Raw genomic sequence first — 23,061 nt, 5'->3', positions numbered from 1 at the left:
TCTGAGGTGGAGTCTCTATTGGCCTGTAGAGCCCAGTTGAGGTGGTTCACTTCATCTTGGAGGAGGTGGGGTTCGCAGATTCTTTTTGCATGGTCTGCCAAGGCTTTAATGGGGCTTCTTTTTTTGACTTGGGTGATGGTTGGAGTTTTTATGTACATATCTATCTGTGTGTGTGGGTTTTCTGTAGACGGTGTGACCCAATTGTTGATCTGGTTCGCGGATGACTAGGACATCTAGAAAAGGCAGGCTTCCTTCATTTTCTTTTTCCATGGTGAATTGGATGTTTGGGTGGATACTGTTGAGATGGTCCAGGAACCTGTTTAGTTCTTCTCCATGGCTCCAAATGGTGAAGGTGTCATCCACATATCTGAACCATATATAGTGGGCTTTTTGTGGCTGTTTCCAGGGCTTGTTTTTCAAAGTGTTCCATGTAAAAATTAGTTATGACCGGGCTGAGGGGGCTCCCCATAGCTACTCCATCTTTTTTCATATTGCTTCCCAATTTCCGGGCATTTGCCTTCAAGACCTTCAGAGGATCAAATGAACCAGAAGCAAGAAAATGCCAGGTTTATTTAGACTAATGTTTCCCAAACTTTGGTCTTCCAAGGTGTTATGAACTTCAGGTTTAGAATTGTCCAACACTGGCCAAAGCAGCTAAGTCTTCTGGAATTTGAAGTCCAAAACATCTGGAGCACTAAAGTTTGGAATAACTGACGTAGATCCCCCATAAGAACATATCACCCATGGTTGATTACAAACCTCCACAGAACATTGCATTTCTGCAGCAACGAGCAAACACAGAAAGCAAATGTGCACTCATCACACAAACCCAATCTTTCTCTAGATCATGAACATGAACCCTCCCTTTTGCTGTAAATTCCTACAAGCAAAGCAACAGATTGGGTTTGAATGAGATTTTTTGAGGGTCAGCAATTGAGATACATCCAGTGTGCCCACCCATAAAGCCCCCCAGGAAGGTTTCCCTCCATGAGTTCCAGCAACTGGGAATCAACTGCCATGAATGCCAAGCAGACAAGATGCCGTGAGCAGGACTGGCTGCCTCCATCTTGGCCCCATCTGTTTGGCTGGCGTGGTGCCCATTCACCCGTAGGATGGCCCCTTGCCAGCGTCAGCAGTGCCAGATAAGCAGAGGGTTTTGACAGACTAATCTGGCTGCATTTAGAAGTAGCTGTAATGACACCACCTCAAACTCTCAGCATTTACAGTTGAGAGAAGAGAACAGCAAGCACCAACAGAGATATCATTATTAATGTCGATTTGCTGGTAGAGAAGCAAGCCAAGTTCAAGGTGAAAGAGACAAGATCACCAGGAGTCCAGCTGGAAGAGGTCTTGCCGGTCAATTGGCAACAACCTTTTCCTGGTGCCAACAGACCTCAAGTCGTTCTTAGCTTATGGCAATCCCAAAACCAAGCTAATATGAGGTTTTCTTGGAAAGACTTGTTAAGAAGTTGCCACTACTTTCCCTGAGGCTGAGTATATCTGATTTGTCCAGGATCACCAAATGGGCTTCCATGACTGAGCAGGGATTCAAACTCTGGTTCTCCAGCATCCTTACGGACTCCTAGTCAAACATTCATACCATTACACTATTTTTGTGCATCCTATTCTATCTTTAATGTAATCTCATGAGATTATTCAGTTGCCCCCATCAAAGATGTCCGGTAGCTGGTTACTGGAGGTTACTAGATGGTTACTAGAAGAGAATCATTATTGGTGGTGGCACTCCATCTATGCAATACAGGCAGTCCCCATATTATGAGAAAGATCTGTTCTGCAAGTTTGTTCTTAAGTTGGATTTGTTTGTAATTAGGAACAAGTACATTTGAAGTGTAACTCCAGCCAATTATATCTATCTGTTTAGTTTTGGACATCATAGGGAAGAGTTAACACCCTTGTGGTTTTTGTTTTGCTCTCTGTTTCATAGAATCATAGAATCCTAGAGTTGGAAGAGACCTCATGGGCCATCCAGTCCAACCCCATTCCGCCAAGAAGCAGGAATATTGCATTCAAATCACCCCTGACAGATGGCCATCCAACCTCTGTTAAAAGCTTCCAATGAAGGAGACTCCACCACACTCTGGGGCAGAGAGTTCCACTGCTGAACGGCTCTCACAGTCAGGAAGTTCTTCCTCATGTTCAGATGGAATCTCCTCTCTTGTAGTTGAAGCCATTGTTCCTTGTCCTAGTCTCCAGGGAACCAGAAAACAAGCTTGCTCCCTCCTCCCTGTGGCTTCCTCTCACATATTTATACATGGCTATTATTTATTTATTTATTTATTTATTTATGTATTTCAATTACTTCTACCCCGCCCTTCTCACCCCCGAGGGGGGACTCAGGGCGGCTTACAAACGAAGGCACAAGTCGATGCCTAAATCAATAATATATTATATCCCCTCTCAGCCTTCTCTTCTTCAGGCTAAACATGCCCAGCTCCTTAAGCCGCTCCTCATAGGGCTTGTTCTCCAGACCTTTGATCATTTTAGTCGCTCTCCTCTGGACACATTCCAGCTTGTCAATATCTCTCTTGAATTGCGGTGCCCAGAATTGGACACAATATTCCAGATGTGGTCTAACCAAAACAGAATAGAGGGGTAGCATTACTTCCCTAGATCTAGACACTATTCCCTAGATCTAGACACTGTTTAGAAGATTTCACCTCACTATCAGTCCCTGTGATTATTGAATTTTGGAAAATTTGGCTTTTTGTGGAAACAATGATTGGTGATAAAGCTTCAGTCAAGATTTAACCCTATGATAACTCCCAGGAATGAGTTTTCCTTCCTAGGGATAGATTGCTCTCACTTCCTGCTGTCCCACCCCTGTTCTTAACTATGAATCATTTGTAAGTTGGGTGTTTGTAACTCAGGAACTGCCTGTACACCTCCCGATGTGTTTCATGTGATGCCCACATTGTGGCATTTCAATGCTAAGAAAAAAAATTGACCTCGCATGAAGCATTTCCCAGCCTTACAATGTTTCTGTGCTTTTTAGAACTCCTTGTATTGATCCCTTTTCCTGTTATTATTCTCTTAAGACACTGTTGGTTTGTATGTTTGTTCAAATAAATCTTATGGATTTCTTTGTTTGCTTGTTTGTCTTGTAAACTGCCCTGGGAACCTTCATTACAGGCATTTATATAAACAGTCACAGCTCTGGCAGGCAATGGGGAAAGTAGGAGAAGGATCTAGCCTAGGGCTGCCATTTAATAATTGCCCATCCTTCCAAGAAGCAGAATTTAACAACAATGGTTCTAGGTGGCTTCTAAGTTAGAAGTAGTCAACTCTCCCCCGATATCTGTTTGAGCACTTAAAAAGTTATCCAAGGTATCGAAGCTGTTTTGGGCATGGGGCTCAGCCTCTTGGAGAGCCTCCTAACAGTCTTAGCTACAAGTCAGAGCAAATTTATTGTTTGTTCTCCTAACATGAAAACCACCAGGTGCTATAGTGAACTACACAAGGATGCTATGAAGCTGTTGAGATTCACTGTTTCTCTCTTTGGTTCTTCATAAGCAACTTGTAGACCGGGATTGTGGCGCAGCTGGCTGAGTGTCAGCTGCATTAAGATCACTCTGACCAAAAGGTCATGAGTTCGAAGCCAGCCCGGGTTGGAGTGGATTTCCAACCAATTGTGTGTAGCCTGTTGTTGACCTTTGCAACCTGAAAGACAGTTGCATCTGTCAAGTAGGAAAATAAGGTACCACCTTAAAGTGTGGGGAGGCTAAATTAACTGATTTATGAGGCCATAAAGAAGACTCTAGCAAAGTATTCCAGTGGGGAAGCATGCGGGGAATGCTTCATCAGCGTCGCAGATGGACGATGAAAGCGACAGCTCCCCTGGCGGACAGAAAAAAGTTAAATAGCCTCTGTGTATGTCTGTATATGTTTTTATGTCAAAAATTGGCATTGAATGTTTGCCATATATGTGTACACTGTAATCCGCCCTGAGTCCCCTGCGGGGTGAGAAGGGCAGAATATAAAAGCTGTAAATAAATAAATTAATCATTCTTCCTGTTACTCACCACTTCTAGGAGATCAAGATAGAAGAACCAGTACATGCATTGAGAGTGTAGTTCATAGACTCATTGAATCTGAAGGCATCACAAGGACCTTCTAGTTGAAACACACTGCTAAAAACTTCTAAGAGGTTTCCATTTACTGTTTCTAAACTCTACTGCAGGAAAGTACACAACCTCATATAGTTGTTCATTTCCTTGTCAAATAACTCATACCATTGGAAAATGTGTTCCTCCCCCCATCTTTTCCTGTAATTTGAATCCATTGGTATGTGTTCTACAGGAGGCAAATGGACACTGAAGAAAGAATCTGTCACGTGAAACCATGTGCATCATGATGACCATCGGTCTCCTCCCTAAGATTAACCCATTCTCTACTATTAACAGACAAAACCTAGCAATGACTGACAATCCCACCATGTTCCATCACACCTACTTGGTGTGATGGGGCTGCCCCACTTCTATGTCAGCATGCTGACATCTTGGTTTGGGATGCTCCTTTTCTGTCCTTCTATCTGGTCAAGAGCTGTTTTTAGAGTAATTTTGGGGATTTCTTTTATTAACCCCTGTTGCAACTGTGCAATTGCTTAAAAATGCTAATAACAAATTAGGGGGCAGTGGAAGTGCTGGGAAACAAAGGAATGAGAGTATACAAAATATAACCACTGTATCATGGACTGGCAATGGGCACTATTGCACCATGGAGCAGGCATGTAGCCGGGGGGGGGGGGGGGCTTGAGGGCCCCCGAAATTCTCATGGTGATTCGCAAAAAGGCCTTACTGGTGCATTATTTAAACTGTTATGTTTATTCATATCATGATCTGATCACCATACTCAATATATCCCATATGCATGGGAGTATTGAGGTAATGATACAAAAGGTTTGCTAGGCTAGACCCTCTTTCACTCAGACTCAGCCCCCTCCCCGAAACTCAGCCCCCCCGAAACCCCCCTGAAAAAAACTCACCCCCCCCCCCCCCCCCGAATCAAAATCCTGGCAACAGGCCTGGCATGGAGAGATGTGCAATTACAAATATGCCCATGCTGACATGTATCCATTATTACTCATGTGCAACTGCAGCAAAATAATAGCTTCATGTAATAAATTCTCTGGAGCAGCAGAAAAGAAATTATCCCCATGATGGTCTTCCAGATATTTAGAGATGTATTATTGAAAGCTTCCATAGCCGAAATCACTGGGTTGTTGTAAGCTTTTTTGGGCTGTCTGGCCATGTTCCAGAAGCATTCTCTCCTGACATTTTGTCCGCATCTACGGCAGGCATCCTCAGAGGTTGCCTGCTTAGAGATGGCTATCGTATTGCCTCTCGGTCAAGTCTTATTTTCCTTGATGGCAAACTATGACATGTCCAATTATGGGGTTTTTTGTGGTGGTTACAAATGGATCCTACTCTATGGTGCTAGGGTTGAACTAGAGGATCTTAGGGATCCTTCAACCTCTCTGATTCTCTAAGAATGGATTCAGCCCAATCAATCATGTTCTCTGTATCAAAAATTGCCAACGTATTATCTCCAACGCACACAAAGTCTGACAAAATATGGAGATTATTAGCCACCATCCCTTTGTGTGAGCAAGCCTGTGGGAGTCGCCAGCCAAATGCAAGCTGCTGATTCACCCATCTCACGAGAAAATGAACTTCTAAATGTGCCATTTTTGGAGAACACGGTAATCAAAGAGCACTACCATGCCCACGCCCACACCCACACATACAAATGCATTGCAGAAATGGGATATCGACTCATGGAAGATCAAATCTGTAGGGTGGATTTCTCTTTGTTTCTGTACATTTCCAATGTTTGGGTGGTGCCATTGCTTACATAGCCAAAGCAGTGTCATCTGTATGTGAAAAGAAGATATCAGGAGGTGTGTGTGGTGATCAGGATACCACTTGCTTACATCCCATTTGGATTACTGTAAGAAGATGTAGTAGGGATGCCTTTGAAAATTGATTAAAAACTTCAATTAAGAGCTTAATAACTTCTTGGTTTCTAGAGACTACAAGGATCGTCCTGTCCAATTCTCCACCATGAAGTAACATATAATCAAAACACCACCAACAGACCACCATCCAGTTTTTATGGGGAAGGCACCAGAAAAGGGGACTCCACCATCTTCTGGGGTAGTGTCTTCCACTGCTGAATGGCTCTTACCTTCAGGAAGTATTCCCTTAAGTTTCTGTGGGATTCCTTTTCCTGCACTTTGAATCCCCTGTTCATGTCATAGTCTCTGGTGAAGAAGAAAACAGTTCAGGCTCTGCCTATCTTCCTGATCGCATCTCCCTTTACGAAGCAGCGTGAACTCTAAGATCCAACAGGAGGCCCTTCTCTCACTCCCACCACCGTCATCAATGTGGTTGGGTTGGCCTGCATCAATAGGAGCCTAGTGTCTAGATCTAGGGAAGTCATGCTACCCCGCTATTCTGCCTTGGTTAGACCACACCTGGAATATTGTGTCCAATTCTGGGCACCACAATTCAAGAGAGATATTGACAAGCTGGAATGTGTCCAGAGGAGAGCGACTAAAATGATCAAGGGTCTGGAGAACAAGCCCTATGAGGAGCGGCTTAAGGAGCTGGGCATGTTTAGCCTGAAGAAGAGAAGGCTGAGAGGGGATATGATAGCCATGTATAAATATGTGAGAGGAAGCCACAGGGAGGAGGGAGCAAGCTTGTTTTCTGCTTCCCTGGAGACTAGGACATGAAACAGTGGCTTCAAACTACAAGAGATGAGATTCCATCTGAACATGAGGAAGAACTTCCTGACTGTGAGAGCCGTTCAGCAGTGGAACTCTCTGCCCCGGAGTGTGGTGGAGGCTCCTTCTTTGGAAGCTTTTAAACAGAGGCTGGATGGTCATCTGTCAGGGGTGATTTGAATGCAATATTCTTGTTTCTTGGCAGAATGGGGTTGGACTGGATGGCCCATGAGGTCTCTTCCAACTCTTTGATTCTATGATTCTATGAGGGCCTTCTCGGTTGTGGCCCCCTGCCTCTGGAACGCCCTCCCCAGGGAAATAAGACAGGCCCCTTTCCTCTCCTCTTTTCGTAAGAGCTTGAAGACTTGGTGGTTTCAACAGGCCTTCAAGAACGACTAGTATGAGCTACAACCCTGGCTACTAGTTAGAATCTGGCCCTTCACGTCCACCTAGTACCCCAGTCAATTTCCCAATAAGCTGAGGAAATGAGCAGCTACAGGCCCCACAATCACTACTGTTGAGGCTGGTTTATTGCATTTTACCCATTTCCCTAGCCCCCCACGGCTTACCTTGCACTAGCTCTGGCCTGGCCATCCCAAATTGCCAAGGTCCTTTCTGAATGTATTTATTTATTATTTATTTATTTGCAGCATTTATATCCCACTTTTCTCACCCCTAGGGGAACTCAGAGCGGTTTACACACAGATAATGGCAAAAAATCAATGCCTTAAAACTACAACAGTATTTATTTACTTGTTTAGAGCTTTTATAACCCGGTGTTCTCAACCTCCGAAGAAGGCCTCAGGCCAGCTAACAACAGGAAATTCATACACAAGTAGGATAAACATAATAGCATCGTAATACATTAATACATAAAATAGATTAAAATACAGATCATACAATTACAAAAAGTCAGGTCGTCAAAGTAAAATCACAAATTCATCACCATCCGCCAGTGTGGTCAGCAGTTATTGACTCAATCATCATTCTGCAAATGCTATATTCCAAAGCCAATATTTTACCAGCTTTCTGAAAGTCAGGAGGGAAGGGGCAGATGTAATCTCCAGCGGGAGAGAGTTCCAGAGCCGAGGGGCCATCACCGAGAAGGCCCAGTCCCTCGTCCCCACCAAACGCGATTGCGAGGGTGGTGGGACCGAGAGCAGGGCCCCTCCAGAAGATCTTAACAACCAGTAAAACCACACTTTTCCAGATCCTAACAGTTAATCTTGGTACGAGGAATATGGTAGGATTGGTTTTTCTGTATATGCATTGTGTAAAATAATTCTGCTTTTATTTTTTTTGTTTACTCTGTATGTTTTGTGTTTTTATGTTTTGGAAACCGTTCTGAGTCCCCTAGGAGAGATAGAGGGGTAAATAAATAAATAAATAAATTTATTATTATTATTATTATTATTATTATTATTATTATTATTATTATTATTTGAAACACAAGATGAGTCCACAGCAAACAAGATGCTTCTGCTGGCTGTTGTATTGAATCACACATCAGACACTTCCCAGGTGTCTAGGACTGTGTGATGTATCAGTGAATAATATGTGCAGATCCCAGTAAGGTGGCCTTTTGCAGCTGGCAGATGGTAATTTTGTCAGCGCCAATTGTGTTTAAGTGCAGGCCAAGGTCTTGAGGCACTGCACCCAGTGTGCCGATCACCACTGGGACCACCTTTATTGGCTTGTGCCAGAGTCTTTGCAGTTCAATCTTTAAATCCTCATATCGTGTCAGCTTTTTCAGTTGTTTCTCTTCAATTCTCTTCAATCCTGCTATCACCTGGGATTGCAACATTAACAACCCATACTTAGTTTTTTAACACGATTGTGAGGTCAGGAGTGTTGTGCTCCAAAAACTGTGTCTGTCTGAATTCGGAAGTCCCAGAGTATTTTGACATGTTCATTCTCTGTAACTTTTCCCAGCTTGTGATCCCACCAGTTCTTTGTCTCAGGCAGATGGTATTTGTGGCACAAGTTCCAATGAATCATCTGAGCAACGGTGTTGTGCCTCTGCTTTTAGTCTGTCTGTGCGATCTTCTTGCAGCAGCTGAGGATGTGATCTATTGTTTCATCTGCTTCCTTGCAGAATCTACATTTGGGATCTGTCGTCGACTTTTCAATAATAATAATAATTATTATTATTTATTTATTTATTTATTTATCGTGGAATCAGCAACCAGACATTTGTATTACATTTTTTTAAAAAAAAACAACAACAAACAAACAGACAGACAAAACACAGAATGTGCAAACTTGGTATTGTATTAAATGTCCTTTGACCAGTATCTGGCCACTTGGAGTGCTTCTGGTGTTGTCGCAAGGAGGTCCTCCATTGTGCATGTGGCAGGGCTCAGGTTGCATTGCAGCAGGTGGTCAGTGATTTTCTCTTCTCCACACTCGCATGTCGTGAATTCCACTTTGTAGCCCCATTTCTTAAGGTTGGCTCTTCATCTCGTGGTGCCAGAGCGCAGTCTGTTCAGCAGAGTAGCATAGTGCAAGAGCAGATGTCTTCACTGTGTCTGGTTGTGATCCCCAGGTTGTGCCAGTCAACTTTCGTATGATATTGTTTCTAGCGCCCACTTTCTGCTTGATATTCAGGCAGTGCTTCTTGTAGGTCAGAGCACGGTCCAGAGTGACTCCCAGGTATTTATTATTATAATAATAAACCATCTTGTTCCATTTTCAACAGGGCATCTATTCAAATACTGAAACATGGTTATCAGGCTCCCTCTTCACCTCCTCTTTTCAAATTAAACATACCCAGCTCCCTAAGTCACTACTCATAGATTTCCTGACCTCGTAAAATTTTGGTCACCTTCTCTGGACATGTTCCAACTAGTTGATCTCCTTCTTGACTTGTGGTGCCACAACTGGACGCAATACTCCAAGTGAGTTTGGGTCACTTGGGAATCTACTCTTCAGTTATGACCTTTTCAAAGGTAAGCAGGACAATACCTTTCCAATGCACTCCTGCTCTAGACTGAAGGTGCTGATGATGACATTTAAAGACCTAAATGGCTTATGAACTCAATACATGGAGGAATGTTGTCTCTTCCTTTGTGGGTGCTCACTAATGCTTCCTCTTCATCTTGGAAAGAAGTGACGAGCAGAGTGCCGCAGGGTTCCGTCCTGGGCCCGGTCCTGTTCAACATCTTTATTAATGACTTAGATGAAGGGCTAGAAGGCAGGATCATCAAGTTGGGAGGGAGAGCCAATACTCCAGAGGACAGGAGCATGATTCAAAACGATCTTGACAGATTAGAGAAATGGGCCAAAACTAACAAACTGAAGTTCAACAGGGACAAATGCAAGAGACTCCACTTAGGCAGAAAAAACGAAATGGAAAGATACAGAATGGGGGACAATGCCTGGCTCGAGAGCAGTACGTGTGAAAAAGATATTGGAGTCCTCGTGGACAACAAGTTAAACATGAGCCAACAATTTGATGTGGCGGCAAAAAAAAGCCAATGGGATTTTGGCCTGCATCAATAGGAGCATAGTGTCTAGATCTAGGGAAGTCATGCTACCCCTCTATTCTGTTTTGGTTAGACCAAACCTGAAATATTGTGTCCAATTCTGGGCACCATAATTCACGAGAGATATTGACAAGCTGGAATATGTCCAGAGGAGGGCGACTCAAATGATCAAGGGTCTGGAGAACAAGCCCTATGAGGAGCGGCTTAAGGAGCTGGGCATGTTTAGCCTGAAGAAGAGAAGGCTGAGAGGAGATATGATGGTCATGTATAAATATATGAGAGGAAGCCACAGGGAGGAGGGAGCAAACTTGTTTTCTACTTCCCTGGAGACTAGGACGCGGAACAATGGCTTCAAACTACAAGAGAGGAGATTCCATCTGAACATGAGGAAGAACTTCCTGACTGTGAGAACCGTTCAGCAGTGGAACTCTCTGCCCTGGAGTGTGGTGGAGGCTCCTTCTTTGGAAGCTTTTAAACAGAGGCTGGATGGCCATCTGTCAGGCGTGATTTGAATGCAATATTCCTGCTTCTTGGCAGAATGGGGTTGGACTGGATGGCCCATGAGATCTCTTCCAACTCTTTGATTCTATGATTCTATGTCCAGTCCTTTTGCATGGCTCTCTTACTACGGTCTTATGGTCAGCTTCTGATGTCACTTCATACAACAAAGATATAATGTGCAAGGAAGAAAAGATAACGAGGGAAGAGGAGGAAAAACAGTGGAGTTTGAGGGAGATGAATTCCTCCCTATATCTAAATGCAATAAATCAATGCTTGAGATATAATACCAGTACTCTGTACCTCATACTTCCCTTGAGAGTACTTTGACAAACTTTCACTGCCTTTCCCTTTTCTGAGTGTCACAGACCCCAAGAAAGACTTTCCCTCAACTAGCAACTGCCACTAACGACAACATTAACATGGAACTACATTAGGGACACCAAGCGATCAGCAAAGCAAGCACAAATATTTAGCATCAGGGATGCTAAGGGGAACTCTAAGAGAAAAGAAAATCACTATACTAGCAGAAGAAGGCTATAATCAGTGTAAGAGCTTTGTAGAAAGATTGTCTTTTGGATACAGATAAATGTGAGGGCTGAAGCTATTTCTGCCTGGCGGGGAATGGAGTGGCTTTATTGCCGTTCTCACAGCAGCGGAGTGTTCTCCCTCAAAACCCTAAAAATTGACAGCTTTCAAGCTACAATGGACTAGGGTGTCATTATCATGCTGTTCCCATAAAATAGAGTAAATTAAGATGATAGAATTTTAGCAAGCGGACTTGAGGGGAGGGAACGGAGAGATGTAAATCCAAAGCAAATGCTGGAACATCAAGGCTTTCTTGGGAAGCAGAGGAACAGACAAACAATATATATTGAACAACTTTATTTATCTACCTGCCTGAGTTCAAAGTCTGTGAACAACCAGGTCAACTAAACATCACAGAACAAACCAGAAAAAAATGAAAACTTTTAGGGACTATTTCAAAGTTATTTCTGACATGCACTCAGGGATATATGTTTTTCTTTCTTTAGCCAACACCTTTTCTTCAGATTTCTATTTTTTGGGGAGGGCAGCAAAACTGTAGATCAATGCTTTTAAAACATGGATAAGTGTTCTGGTATGGCTGTGCCAGGAGCTCCCACTTTATTTGCTTTGTATTAAATGTCTGCGTGCAGTCAGGGATTCTGCAGGAAGGTGGCTTCCTTTGGTTGCAGTCGTAGGGCAAGTCACCTGTCCATCATTGTTAAGTTTTGGTTCCGCCCCTTGGTCACGGCAATTGGGAAGGGAAGGGAGCCATTTTTAGCTAGTCTCAGCAAGGAAAGCTAATATACAGGACATGTGCAAGCTTCCCCTGTACAAAAGCTTCAACGCTTAAGACTTTCCAGAGGAAAACAGTCTTATCCATCGCCGTGATCAGATGCGCTGTTCCGCAGGCTTCTGGGTTTGAGTGTGTCCACTTGAAAGTGGGGAGCCGTGACAGTGTGGGGTTCCTGCTGGTGTACCGCCCACCCCGCGACCCAGTAGTTTCCCTGTCTGAGCTAGCGGAGGTGGTCTCTAATTCGGCCTTGGTCTCCCAGCGCCTGGTGGTGCTGGGAGACTTTAACATCCACGCCGAGACCACCCTATCTGGGGCAGCTCAGGACTTTATGGCCACCATGACGACCATAGGACTGTCACAAATAATATCTGGCCCCACTCATCAAGCTGGACACACTCTTGACCTTGTTTTTGTGGCGGACAACGAAATGATCAGAGTGGAAGATCAAAACATCCTTCCAGTGTCATGGTCTGACCATCATCTGATCACATTTAGACTTACTGCGACCCTAAACCTCCGCAGGGGTGGAGGACAAATTAAGATGGTCCGCCCTAGGAGACTGATGGATCCGGACGGATTCCTGAGGAATCTTAGGGTTCTTCCTGCCTTGGAGCCTGGCGATTCTATCGATGCCTTGGTAACTCTCTATAATGGGGAGATGGCCAGGGCGTTAGATACGATCGCACCTGAACGCCCCATCTCGTTGCGTCGTGACAGGCCATCTCCTTGGTTCACCGAGGAGCTGGCTGTGATGAAGCATACGAGAAGGGGGCTAGAGCGCAAATGGAGGAAATCTCGAGATGTGTCTGATCGAACACGGGCTAGAGCCTCTCTTAAGGCATACTCCGTGGCTATACGGGTGGCCAGGAAATCATTCACGACCGCTCGTATAGCATCTGCAGCAAATAGATCATCGGAGCTGTTTCGGGTCGTGGGAGAACTCCTCCACCCACCTGCGGTGGAGGAGGTCCCTGACGACCCCACAGCACGGTGTCGCGATTTCGCACACCATTTTGCAGATAAAGTCGCCCAGATACGTCTCGAGCTCGACTCCAATTCCATCGCAGTGCCAGAAGAGGTGACGGAGGCACCTGCTTGTCCAATTTGGTGGGATTCTTTTAGGCTTGTTCTTCCTGAAACCGTGGAGGAGATTCTTGGGGCTGTGAGAGCGACCACCTCATCTCTAGACCCATGCCCATCTTGGCTCATTAAATCAGCCAGAGGGGGGTTGCTTGACTGGTTTGTACTGATTATCAATGCATCGTTGGAGCAAGGAATTTTTCCATCTAATTTGAAGCAGGCCGTGGTTCGCCCACTTATCAAAAAAGCTTCCCTTGACTCCACGGTGCTGAATAACTACAGGCCGATCTCCAACCTCCCCTTTTTGGGTAAGGTGCTGGAGAGGGTGGTCGCCTCTCAGCTCCAGGGTTTCCTAGACGATACCAACTACCTAGATCAGTCACAGTCTGGTTTCAGGCCTGGTCATGGCACCGAGACAGCCTTGGTCACCTTGGTGGATGACCTCCGCAGAGAGCTGGACAGGGGGAGTGTGACTCTGCTGGTTCTCTTGGACATCTCAGCGGCTTTCGATACCATCGATCATGGTATCCTTCTGGGTCGTCTCTCCGGGATGGGCCTTGGGGGCACGGTTCTGTCGTGGCTCCAGTCCTTCCTGGAGGGACGAACTCAGATGGTGAAGCTGGGAGACGCCTGCTCTGACCCCTGGCCTTTGTCCTGTGGGGTCCCGCAAGGCTCTATTTTGTCGCCCATGCTTTTTAACATCTACATGAAACCGCTGGGAGAGGTCATCCAGAGTTTTGGAGTTGGGTGCCATCTCTACGCGGATGACACACAACTCTACTACTCTTTTCCACCTAATTCCAAGGAGGCTTCTCAAGTGCTAGACGAGTGCCTGGCCGCTGTGTCGATCTGGATGAGGAAGAACAAGCTGAAGATCAATCCCGACAAGACAGAGGTCCTCCTGGTCGATCGTAAACCGGATCGGGGTATAGGGTGGTCACCTGTGTTGGACGGGGTTACACTCCCCCTGAAGCCACAGGTCCGCAGTTTGGGCGTCCTCTTGGATTCTTCGCTTACACTTGAGGCTCAGGTGTCGGCGGTATCCGGGAGGGCCTTTGCGCAACTGAGACTTGTGCGCCAACTGCGACCATACCTCGTGAAGGCTAATCTGGCTGGGGTGGTCCATGCCTTGGTCACCTCTAGAATGGACTACTGCAATGCGCTCTACGTGGGGCTGCCCTTGAAGACGGCTTGGAAACTTCAGTTGGTCCAGCGGGCAGCAGCCAGGATGCTAACCGGGGCTCATTATCAAGAGAGGTCTACCCCTCTGTTTAAGGAGCTCCACTGGCTGCCATTTATTTTCCGAGCCCAATTCAAGGTGCAGGTGCTTACCTACAAAGCCCTAAACGGTTTGGGACCACCCTACCTGCGTGACCGCATCTCCATCTACGAACCCACACGCTCGCTCCGGTCATCTGGGGAGGCCCTGCTCGTGATCCCACCCACATCGCAAGCGCGCTTGGTGGGGACACGGGACAGGGCCTTCTCTGTGGCGGCCCCCCGACTTTGGAACGCCCTTCCAAAAGATCTCCGACAGGCCCCTACTCTAGCTGTTTTCAGAAGGAAATTAAAAACGTGGCTGTTCCGTTGTGCCTTCTCTGACTAGGAATCCCCACCCCAAGTCCTAGTAGCACCTTAGCATAACTAATCGTCGCAGCACACCGCACTTTTAATCCTACGTGCCTCCTGCCACTCAGCACTTTTAACCCTGTACCCCATTGCGCCGGCCGAACCAGTTTTTAACAATGTCTTGATGTACTGCCATTGTCGTTATTTTGCTTACTGTTTTGATTTGCTTTGTTATTGTTGTGTTATGTTTTCTATTGTATTGTGTTTTGAGGCTTCGGCCTGTGTAAACCGCATCGAGTCCTCCGGGAGATGCTAGCGGGGTACAAATAAAGTTAATAATAATAATAATAATTAAGAGTATCTAAAGATTTCCGGGAAAACAGCCCTAAAGACCAAAGAACTCCAGCTGGAGAATATCTAAACCTTTACTGGTAGGTCCACTCGGTGCTTCGAGACGCAGTTCGACCCGGTAGCGGAGCCCACATCAGTAAGGGTTAGATTACAGTCAGCCTGGGAGAAGTTAAAAAGGGGATTTTCCATTTAAAGTAAAGAAGGAGTTATTGAACACAGTTGCCTGTCCGTGAGCAAGATTAGGAAGCCACCAGTTGAATAAAGCCTGGAAGCATTTGTTTAGCTTTATTGAAGTCAAGAGAAGTTTCTGTTTGATTGTTCATTAATAAAGGACTTTGTTATACTTCACAAGCCATCTGAAGATCATTTGTGGTGGAAAACCTCTGAGAACTTCTCCTTGGGGCCCCTGGCTTCCCGCTGGGCAAAGGTTGCACATCCTGTTCTAAAGGAAATTCTTTACAGGCCCAGTGCGCGACAGAACAATAAGGTATGATAAAGTTTTGTTCATCTATCTCCTTTTTTCTGTTTTTCTTTTCATACATCCTCAGTAAGAAATTCCAAAGCCAGCTGCTGTTTACCTTGCCTGCTTTAAGAAGGCACTTGGCTACAAGTTGGATTGGCTAGAACAGTGGTTCTCAACCAGTGGGTCCCCATATGTTTTGGCCTTCAACTTCCAGAGAGCTGGTAAACTGAGTGGGATTTCTTTGAGTTGTAGCCCAAAATACCTGGGGACCCACAGGTTGAGAACCACTGGGCTAGAACAAAACTCTGCTCTTTGCTTTTATTGTATTGTTTCCTAAAACAGATATGTGTCTGCAATTTATCATGATTCATTTATTATTCATTTGTGTTTCTCAGCCCTCCTTACCCATTTTCCTAAGGCCAATGCTGCTAAAAATCTTCTGGGCAGATAAAGGAGATCCGGGCAAGCACAAAAAAACTATGTAATAAGAAGTTTCTTTCTCCGGACCTTCTTATTGAAATTTGTTGGGAATTCATGAGTGTGCCCTTTCCAACAGTCCAAATTATGAAGATGTTATCAATATATTTCAGGTACTGGAGAAAATTATGTAGAAATAGTTTTCTAAGATCTACAGAGACACTCGCTGGAACACCTCAGCAAGTGAGAGTCCAAAAGTGGCAGGCTCAAACCCAGAACCTCAACCAATGGCTGATACCAAATGAGAGACTCCCACTGGGCACACAGAGGACTAGGCGACTTGGAAGGCACTGAACAGACTGCGCTCTGGCACCACAAAATGCAGAGCCAACCTTGAGAAATGGGGCTACAAAGTGGAATCCTTGACATGCGAGTGTGGAGAAGAGCAAACCACTGACCACCTGCTGCAATGCAACCTGAGCCCTGCCACATGCACAATGGAGGACCTTCTTGCAGCAACACCAGAAGCACTCCAAGTGGCCAGATACTGGTCAAAGGACATTTAATCAACTACCAAACTCACAAATTTTGTATTTTGTCTGTTTGTTTGCTTTGTTCTGTTAGAAATGTAATATAATTGACTGGTTGCCCTGACACAACAAATAAATAAGGTACAGGAGATATGTCTAGGTGCATGTATTGAGGAAATGTTGTTCGAGGCCATCCATTAAGATGTTGGCATAGTATGGTATGTGCCTATGTCATTACAAGTTAAATCTTGTAACCAAAAGTAAAGCTATTGTATATGGTCCTATCTGAAATTATGTTCCTGACAGTTTGTAGTCCATGCTTCAGTAGGGATTCCACATCCATAGCTGCTAAGAAGGTGTTCCTTGGGAGATTGTGGATAGACTGTAATTCTGTAGGAAGTTGCCAATGTCCTTCACATGCCTAGGGGTGTTGGAAGCACATGGTCTAAGGACACTGTCCATATATCCAGAGGTACTGACTTTGACTGTTCCAGCCCTTGAGATGGGCCATCCAGCATCACCTTGTTTATCTCAGGATGAGATGCTCTTCTCCCACACAGTCGTGTGGGATTTCTGCACAGACCGATCCTGCTCACATAGTCGTCATCTTGCTGATGAAGATCATGTTCAAAGGCAGGAGATTTGCTTTCCAAATTAGCCCCCGTGACTTAGCTGACTGACATTTTCCGTCACCAGCAATGACAGCTTGGGAACCTACCCAACGTATGCATATGTCACTTCAAAGCAACATGCCTGCAAAAAGGAGAAAGCTACAGATTCTGAGCTGATGAAAGCTAAAAACCAATGCCAAAGATGATGATGCTAAATGCAGATGGCCCAGAGCCCCACATCAATGACTGTCAATTGCTCATGTTTTGAAGGCACCCAATGATTCTTACAATCACTATGGGGTAAATTCAACTTTGAAATTATTCACCACCACTATCAAATCTGTCCAACGAATTCATAAACTTGAAGTCATTTTTGACGCACTCTCTTTGGCTCTATGTTAATTTTAAGGTATTTGCCAGTTCCTCTACTTTTTTCCCTATACTCTAGAAAACATTTTGTAATATATGTGAATGTTATGCATTGGTGTTATGAACATACACATATTCCCCACTGGATTCCTCAGATACTTTACCTAAGCAGATGTCTCCACGTGCACTCATGGCAAAATCTGATCCTTAGTGATATCCGAGAGCTAATATGCTGAAATGGTTCAACTGTATTGTCGAAGGCTTTCATGGCCGGAATCACTGGGTTGTTGTAGGTTTTCCAGGCTATATGGCATTTAATGGCTTGGAAGTGCCTGGGGGAATCCATTGAAATTCACAAGCATGTCCACTGAAATGTGGACCATTTTAACAGAAAGGAAGAAACATGAAAATGAACAAAATCTGGACACCAGTATTAAAAAACTCAAAAATTACCACAGCAAAACAACAGAGAGTAAACAACCAGGCACATCAAATCACCTCTCAAAGAAAGATTCCCCCAGGCACTTCCAAGCCATTAAATGCTAATCAAGGTGGTCAGTTGAAACATTCGCACCTAGCTCCAGCAGACAAAAGTCCTTTGTCCCACCCTGGTCTTTCTACAGATATACAAACCCATTTTCCTACTTCCAACAGACCTCACTACCTCTGAGGATGCTTGCCATAGATGCAGGCGAAATGTCAGGAGAAAATGCCTCTAGAACATGGCCATATAGCCCAGAAATCCTACAACAACCCAATGGTTCAACTGTTGGATGGGGACTTTGGGGTACTAAGTTTTGAAACCCTGGTCAGCCATGGAAAACCTGGACATATCAAATTCTTTCCCTGCCAGAGGAAGGCAACAACAAACCTCCTCTAAAGAAATCTTGTCAATAAAATTCAATCATTAGACCCAATGTAGTGATTCAAGGACATGGGACCATGGTTCAAATCCCTACTAAGCCATGAAACTGAATGGATGCCTAAGGAAAAGCAACATTATTTCAGCCTCAGAATAAATCTTTCTGAATAAATCTTGCAAAAAATCCCTACGTTATTGTAACCATTAATTGGATTCAATGTGAAGGCACAAAACAACAGCAATAAAATTAATACAAAGACATATGTAGGAGTCAAAGGCCACATGAAGAGCTGCATCAGGCAGGAAACCGATCCCCACTTCTCTGCAGTGCTGTACCCCATTTCTAATATCAGCTGGGCTCATCTTTTGTCAAGTAGTTTTTGAAGGAAAAAAGAGGAAACGAAAGAGATTCAAATACAACATCCAAGTCTGCTCTTCAAAGAAAAGCTCTAACGTTCCAATAGCTTGGAGGAAGCCTGTTCTCATAGCTAATGCAGACTTCTGAATTTTGCAATATGCACTTCAATGATACCTATTAAGACAGAGGTCATGGCCACAGAGGAGAAAGAGATTGAGAATAAGTTTGGAAAAGCATCAACCAGTACCTAAAGGTTGGTATCCTTGTCTTGAAGGTCCCCCGAAGGCATTTCGGCTTCCAAACCCACTTCCATCAATGGAACCGTAGGACATCTTTGTTCAAGACTGCTCTGGGGGGTGGACTTCCTTTTTCAAGCTGGAAGAAGAAGAAAAAATGGCAAAATTAAAAACACACCTCACTAAAAAAAAACAAACAAACAAACAAGAGGAGAAATCAGAAACCAGTGGACATTACTGCAATAGGTTCTTGTGGGTTTTTTCGGGCTATAGAGCCATGTTCTAGAGGCATTTCTCCTGACGTTTCGCCTGAATCTATGGCAAGCATCCTCAGAGGTATGAGGTCTGTTGGAATTAGGACAATGGGTTGTATATCTGTGGAATGGCTGGGGTGGGGCAAGGAGCTCTTCCCTGCTGCAGTTAGGTGTGAATGCTTAGCTGATCACCTTCATTAGCATTTGAAGGTCTGCCTGAGCCTGGGAAAACCTGTTCCTGGGAGGTGTTAATCTGTGCCTGGTTTTTTCCTCTCTGATGAGGAAAAAACCACTGATCGCATAGGGAAGCTGATGAGGAAACACAACATACAAACAATCTACAAACCCACCAAGAAAATCCAACAAATGCTACGTTCAGCAAAGGACAAGAGGGATCCTCTCACCTCTGCAGGAGTCTACCGTATACCATGCAGCTGTGGACAAGTCTACATAGGGACCACCAAACGCAGCAGCATTGCCCAGACACGCATCAAGGAACATGAAAGGCACTGCAGACTACTTCAGCCAGAGAAGTCAGCCATAGCAGAGCACCTGATGAACCAGCCTGGACACAGCATATTATTTGAGAAGACAGAAATGCTGGACCACACCAACAACCACCATGTCAGACTACACAGAGAAGCCATTGAAATCCACAAGCATGTGGACAATTTCAACAGAAAGGAAGAGACCATGAAAATGAACAAAATCTGGCTACCAGTATTAAAAAACTCTAAAATTATAACAGCTAAACAACAGAGAGGAAAAAACCAGGCACAGATTAACACCTCCCAGGAACAGATTTTCCCAGGCTCAGGCAGACCTTCAAATGCTAATGAAGGTGATCAGCTAAGCATTCACACCTAACTGCAGCAGGGAAGAGCTCCTTGCCCCACCCCAGCCATTCCACAGATATACAACCCATTGTCCTAATTCCAACAGACCTCATACCTCTGAGGATGCTTGCCATAGATGCAGGCGAAACGTCAGGAGAAATGCCTCTAGAACATGGCTCTATAGCCCGAAAAAACCCACAAGAACCTAGTGATTCCAGCCATGAAAGCCTTCGACAATTACTGCAATAGTTAACAAGGAAAATAACTCTTGGCCTATGAGTAGGAATACTTTCCTCGCTTTCCTAGGGAGAGAGGAAAGGTGAAGAAGCAACTCTCTTCATTAAATAAATAGCAAAATGGCCCTCAGTCACACAACAAATCCTATGCAAGTTTACTTGGATCCAATTGCTGCTTGTGCTCAACATGTCAAGTAAGAGTGTTTTGGAATTCAGCTAGAATTGTACTTCAAATAATAGTTCCATTTTATCTGGGAAGCAGAAAGTGGTGTTTAAGAATAAAACTATGTGCAAGGTCGTAAGCTTTGGAGGGATCCCAAAGAACAACTTGTTTCAGTGTAGGAAATCTACAACTTAAGGATCCCTGAAAGGTGGCTGTCTAACCTCTGCTTGAAAACCTCGAGATAAATTGTTGTTCATGATCTGAAACATGTTTGTGGGCAAGGACTGGGAAACGATTATATTTGCAGAATATCTGTTTTACAAGGTAAGTAATCCTAATTTTGCAATGCCAGTACGGGGATCAGTATAAAACCTATGGGTTGGCAAGGTTATAGTGGCCATATTATGCTTAAATCTACCCTACAATATGTACTAAGGCAGTGTGCCTTAGGATGCATTTACACTATAGAATGAAAACAGTATGACACCATTTTAACTGCCCTGGTTCAATAATACGGAGTTGTAGGAGCCCCCGGTGATGCAATGGATTAAACCCTAGTGCTGGCAGGACGCATCGCAGGTTCAAATCTAGGGAGAGCGTGGATGAGCTCCCTCTGTCAGCTCCAGCTCCCCATGCAGGGGTATGAGAGAAGCCTCCCATAAGGATGGTAAAATATCAAAAACATTTAGGCATCCCCTGTGCAATGTCCTTGTAGACAGCCAATGTTCTCACACCAGAAGTAACACAAAAAAGGGGGAGTTGTAGCTATTATTCTTTTATTCTTTATAAAAATGGGCATTGATCAGAAGAAGTGTCCAAACTCATGTAGACATCTGCTTCTTTTGGCTCCAGGTGTTTTGATATTGTGGAAGGACACTGATTTTTTATTCTATAAGCAATGCTGTGGAAGTGGGTCATTTTTCAATCATCCAAAACACTTGAATTCCCATGAGAACAAATGATAACCTAGACTGAATCACTTAATTCAAAACTGTGTTGGTCTTGTTAGTGTTTTAATTTGTCTGGATGAGATTTAAATTTTATTTATTATCTGTCCCACAGCCTGAGATCTCCATATAAAGGATGAGACACAAATATGATGGTTTATTTATTTATTGTGTCAGGGGCAACCAGACCATTGTATTACATTTCTAACAGAACAAAACAAACAAACATACAAAAGACACAGAATTTGCAAACTTGATAGTTGATTAAATGTCCTTTGACCAGTATCTGGCCACTTGGAGTGCCTCTGGTGTTGCCGCAAGAAGGTCCTCCATTGTGCATGTGGCAGGGCTCAGGGTGCATTGCAGCAGGTGGTCAGTGGTTTGCTCTTGATGGAAAGAATAAGAGCCAACATAATATAGTGATTTTGGGATTTGACTACATCTCTGGAGACCAGGGTTCGAAGCCCTGCCAATACCCCCCCCCCCCTTTCCCGGTGACCTAAGAGAAACCTGTAGTAGATAAAACCTTAAGATCACCATAAGTCAAAAATGACTTCTAGTCATACAACTCTATGTCTCCTCTTAATCTTCATTTCTCCAGGCTAAAGATATTCAGTTTCTTAACCCACTCTTCATCGAGTTTCATGGCTTCTATGCCTTTTAGCATTTTGACTATCCTTCTCTGGTTACTTTCCAGCTTGTCCATATACTTCTTGAAATATAATGCCCAGAACTGGACATAGGGTTACTTCAGTGAGATCTGACCAAAGCAGAAGAGAATGGAACCACAACTTCCCTTGATCTAGTCCAGGGGCCACCAAACTAAGGCATGCGAACCAGATATGGACCTCCAAGGTCATTTACCCAGCCTGTGCCCTAAATGTTTGAGTTCAGGTCGTCCTGAGTCTGAAACAACTTGAAGGCACATCAGTACAGCAATCCTAATCAAGAAGTGCAATAATTGGTAATGACAAAAGGAATGGAATAACGGAAAATGGTACTGAATTGTGGTTTGGACGATGAGACGACGCGGAATGGCCTTCGTAGTAATCATGATGTTTTTTGATGATGATGTTTTTGTTAATGCTGGACTTGGATATTTTAGATTGTGTTTTGAATTTTGTACCTTGTTCTTTCTATGTTGTACACCGCTGTGAGTCGCCCCCGGGCTGAGAACAGCGGTATATAAGCAAAGTAAATAAATAAAGTAAATAAATAATTTGACTGTCATCTGTCCCACACTTCCCATTGAAATCTTGGTAAGTTTATGTTGGTTACAATTGTTCTTAATTTTAAATATTGAATTGTTCGTTCATGTGTTTTTTTGTTGTTGTTTTTTTGCACTGCAAATAACATATATGTACTGCTATGGCTGACTTCTCTGGTTGAAGTAGTCTGCAGTGCCTTTCATGTTCCTTGATTCGTGTTTTGTCCACAGCTGCATGGTACACGGTAGACTCCTGCAGAAGTAAGAAGTATCCCTCTTCTCCTTTGCTGAACGTAGCATTTGTTGGATTTTCTTGGTGGGTCTGTAGATAGTTTGTATGTTGTGTTTCCTCATCAGCTTCTCTATGTGGTCAGTGATTCCCTTGATGTATGTCAAGAACACTTTTCCTCTGGGTGGATGTTTGTCTTAACTCTCGTGGCTTGTTCTCGGTCTTGCAGTTATTCTACAAATGCTACGTTCAGCAAAGGACAAGACGGATCCTCTCATTCTGCAGGGGTCTACC

The 23,061-nt window shown here is 44.2% G+C and overlaps 1 protein-coding gene across 2 annotated transcripts in view; it reads right to left on the bottom strand.

Annotated features, from left to right (window-relative positions):
• The window catches only part of TSNARE1 (t-SNARE domain containing 1), a 565,931-nt gene that overhangs the window by 396,165 nt on the left and 146,705 nt on the right, over positions 1-23,061 (bottom strand). For both annotated transcript variants that reach the window (XM_067467251.1, XM_067467252.1), the window contains one exon: positions 18,907-19,034. In XM_067467251.1, coding sequence (XP_067323352.1) covers positions 18,907-18,991 — 85 coding nt within the window. In that variant the 5' untranslated portion in view covers positions 18,992-19,034. The remainder of the gene's footprint in view (positions 1-18,906; positions 19,035-23,061) is intronic.

The sequence above is a fragment of the Anolis sagrei genome, chromosome 4 (genome assembly GCF_037176765.1).
Source record: "Anolis sagrei isolate rAnoSag1 chromosome 4, rAnoSag1.mat, whole genome shotgun sequence".
In the NCBI taxonomy this organism is placed as follows: domain Eukaryota; kingdom Metazoa; phylum Chordata; class Lepidosauria; order Squamata; family Dactyloidae; genus Anolis; species Anolis sagrei.
The sequence above is the reverse complement of the archived record's forward strand: the minus strand, read 5'-3'. Positions and strand labels throughout refer to the sequence as shown.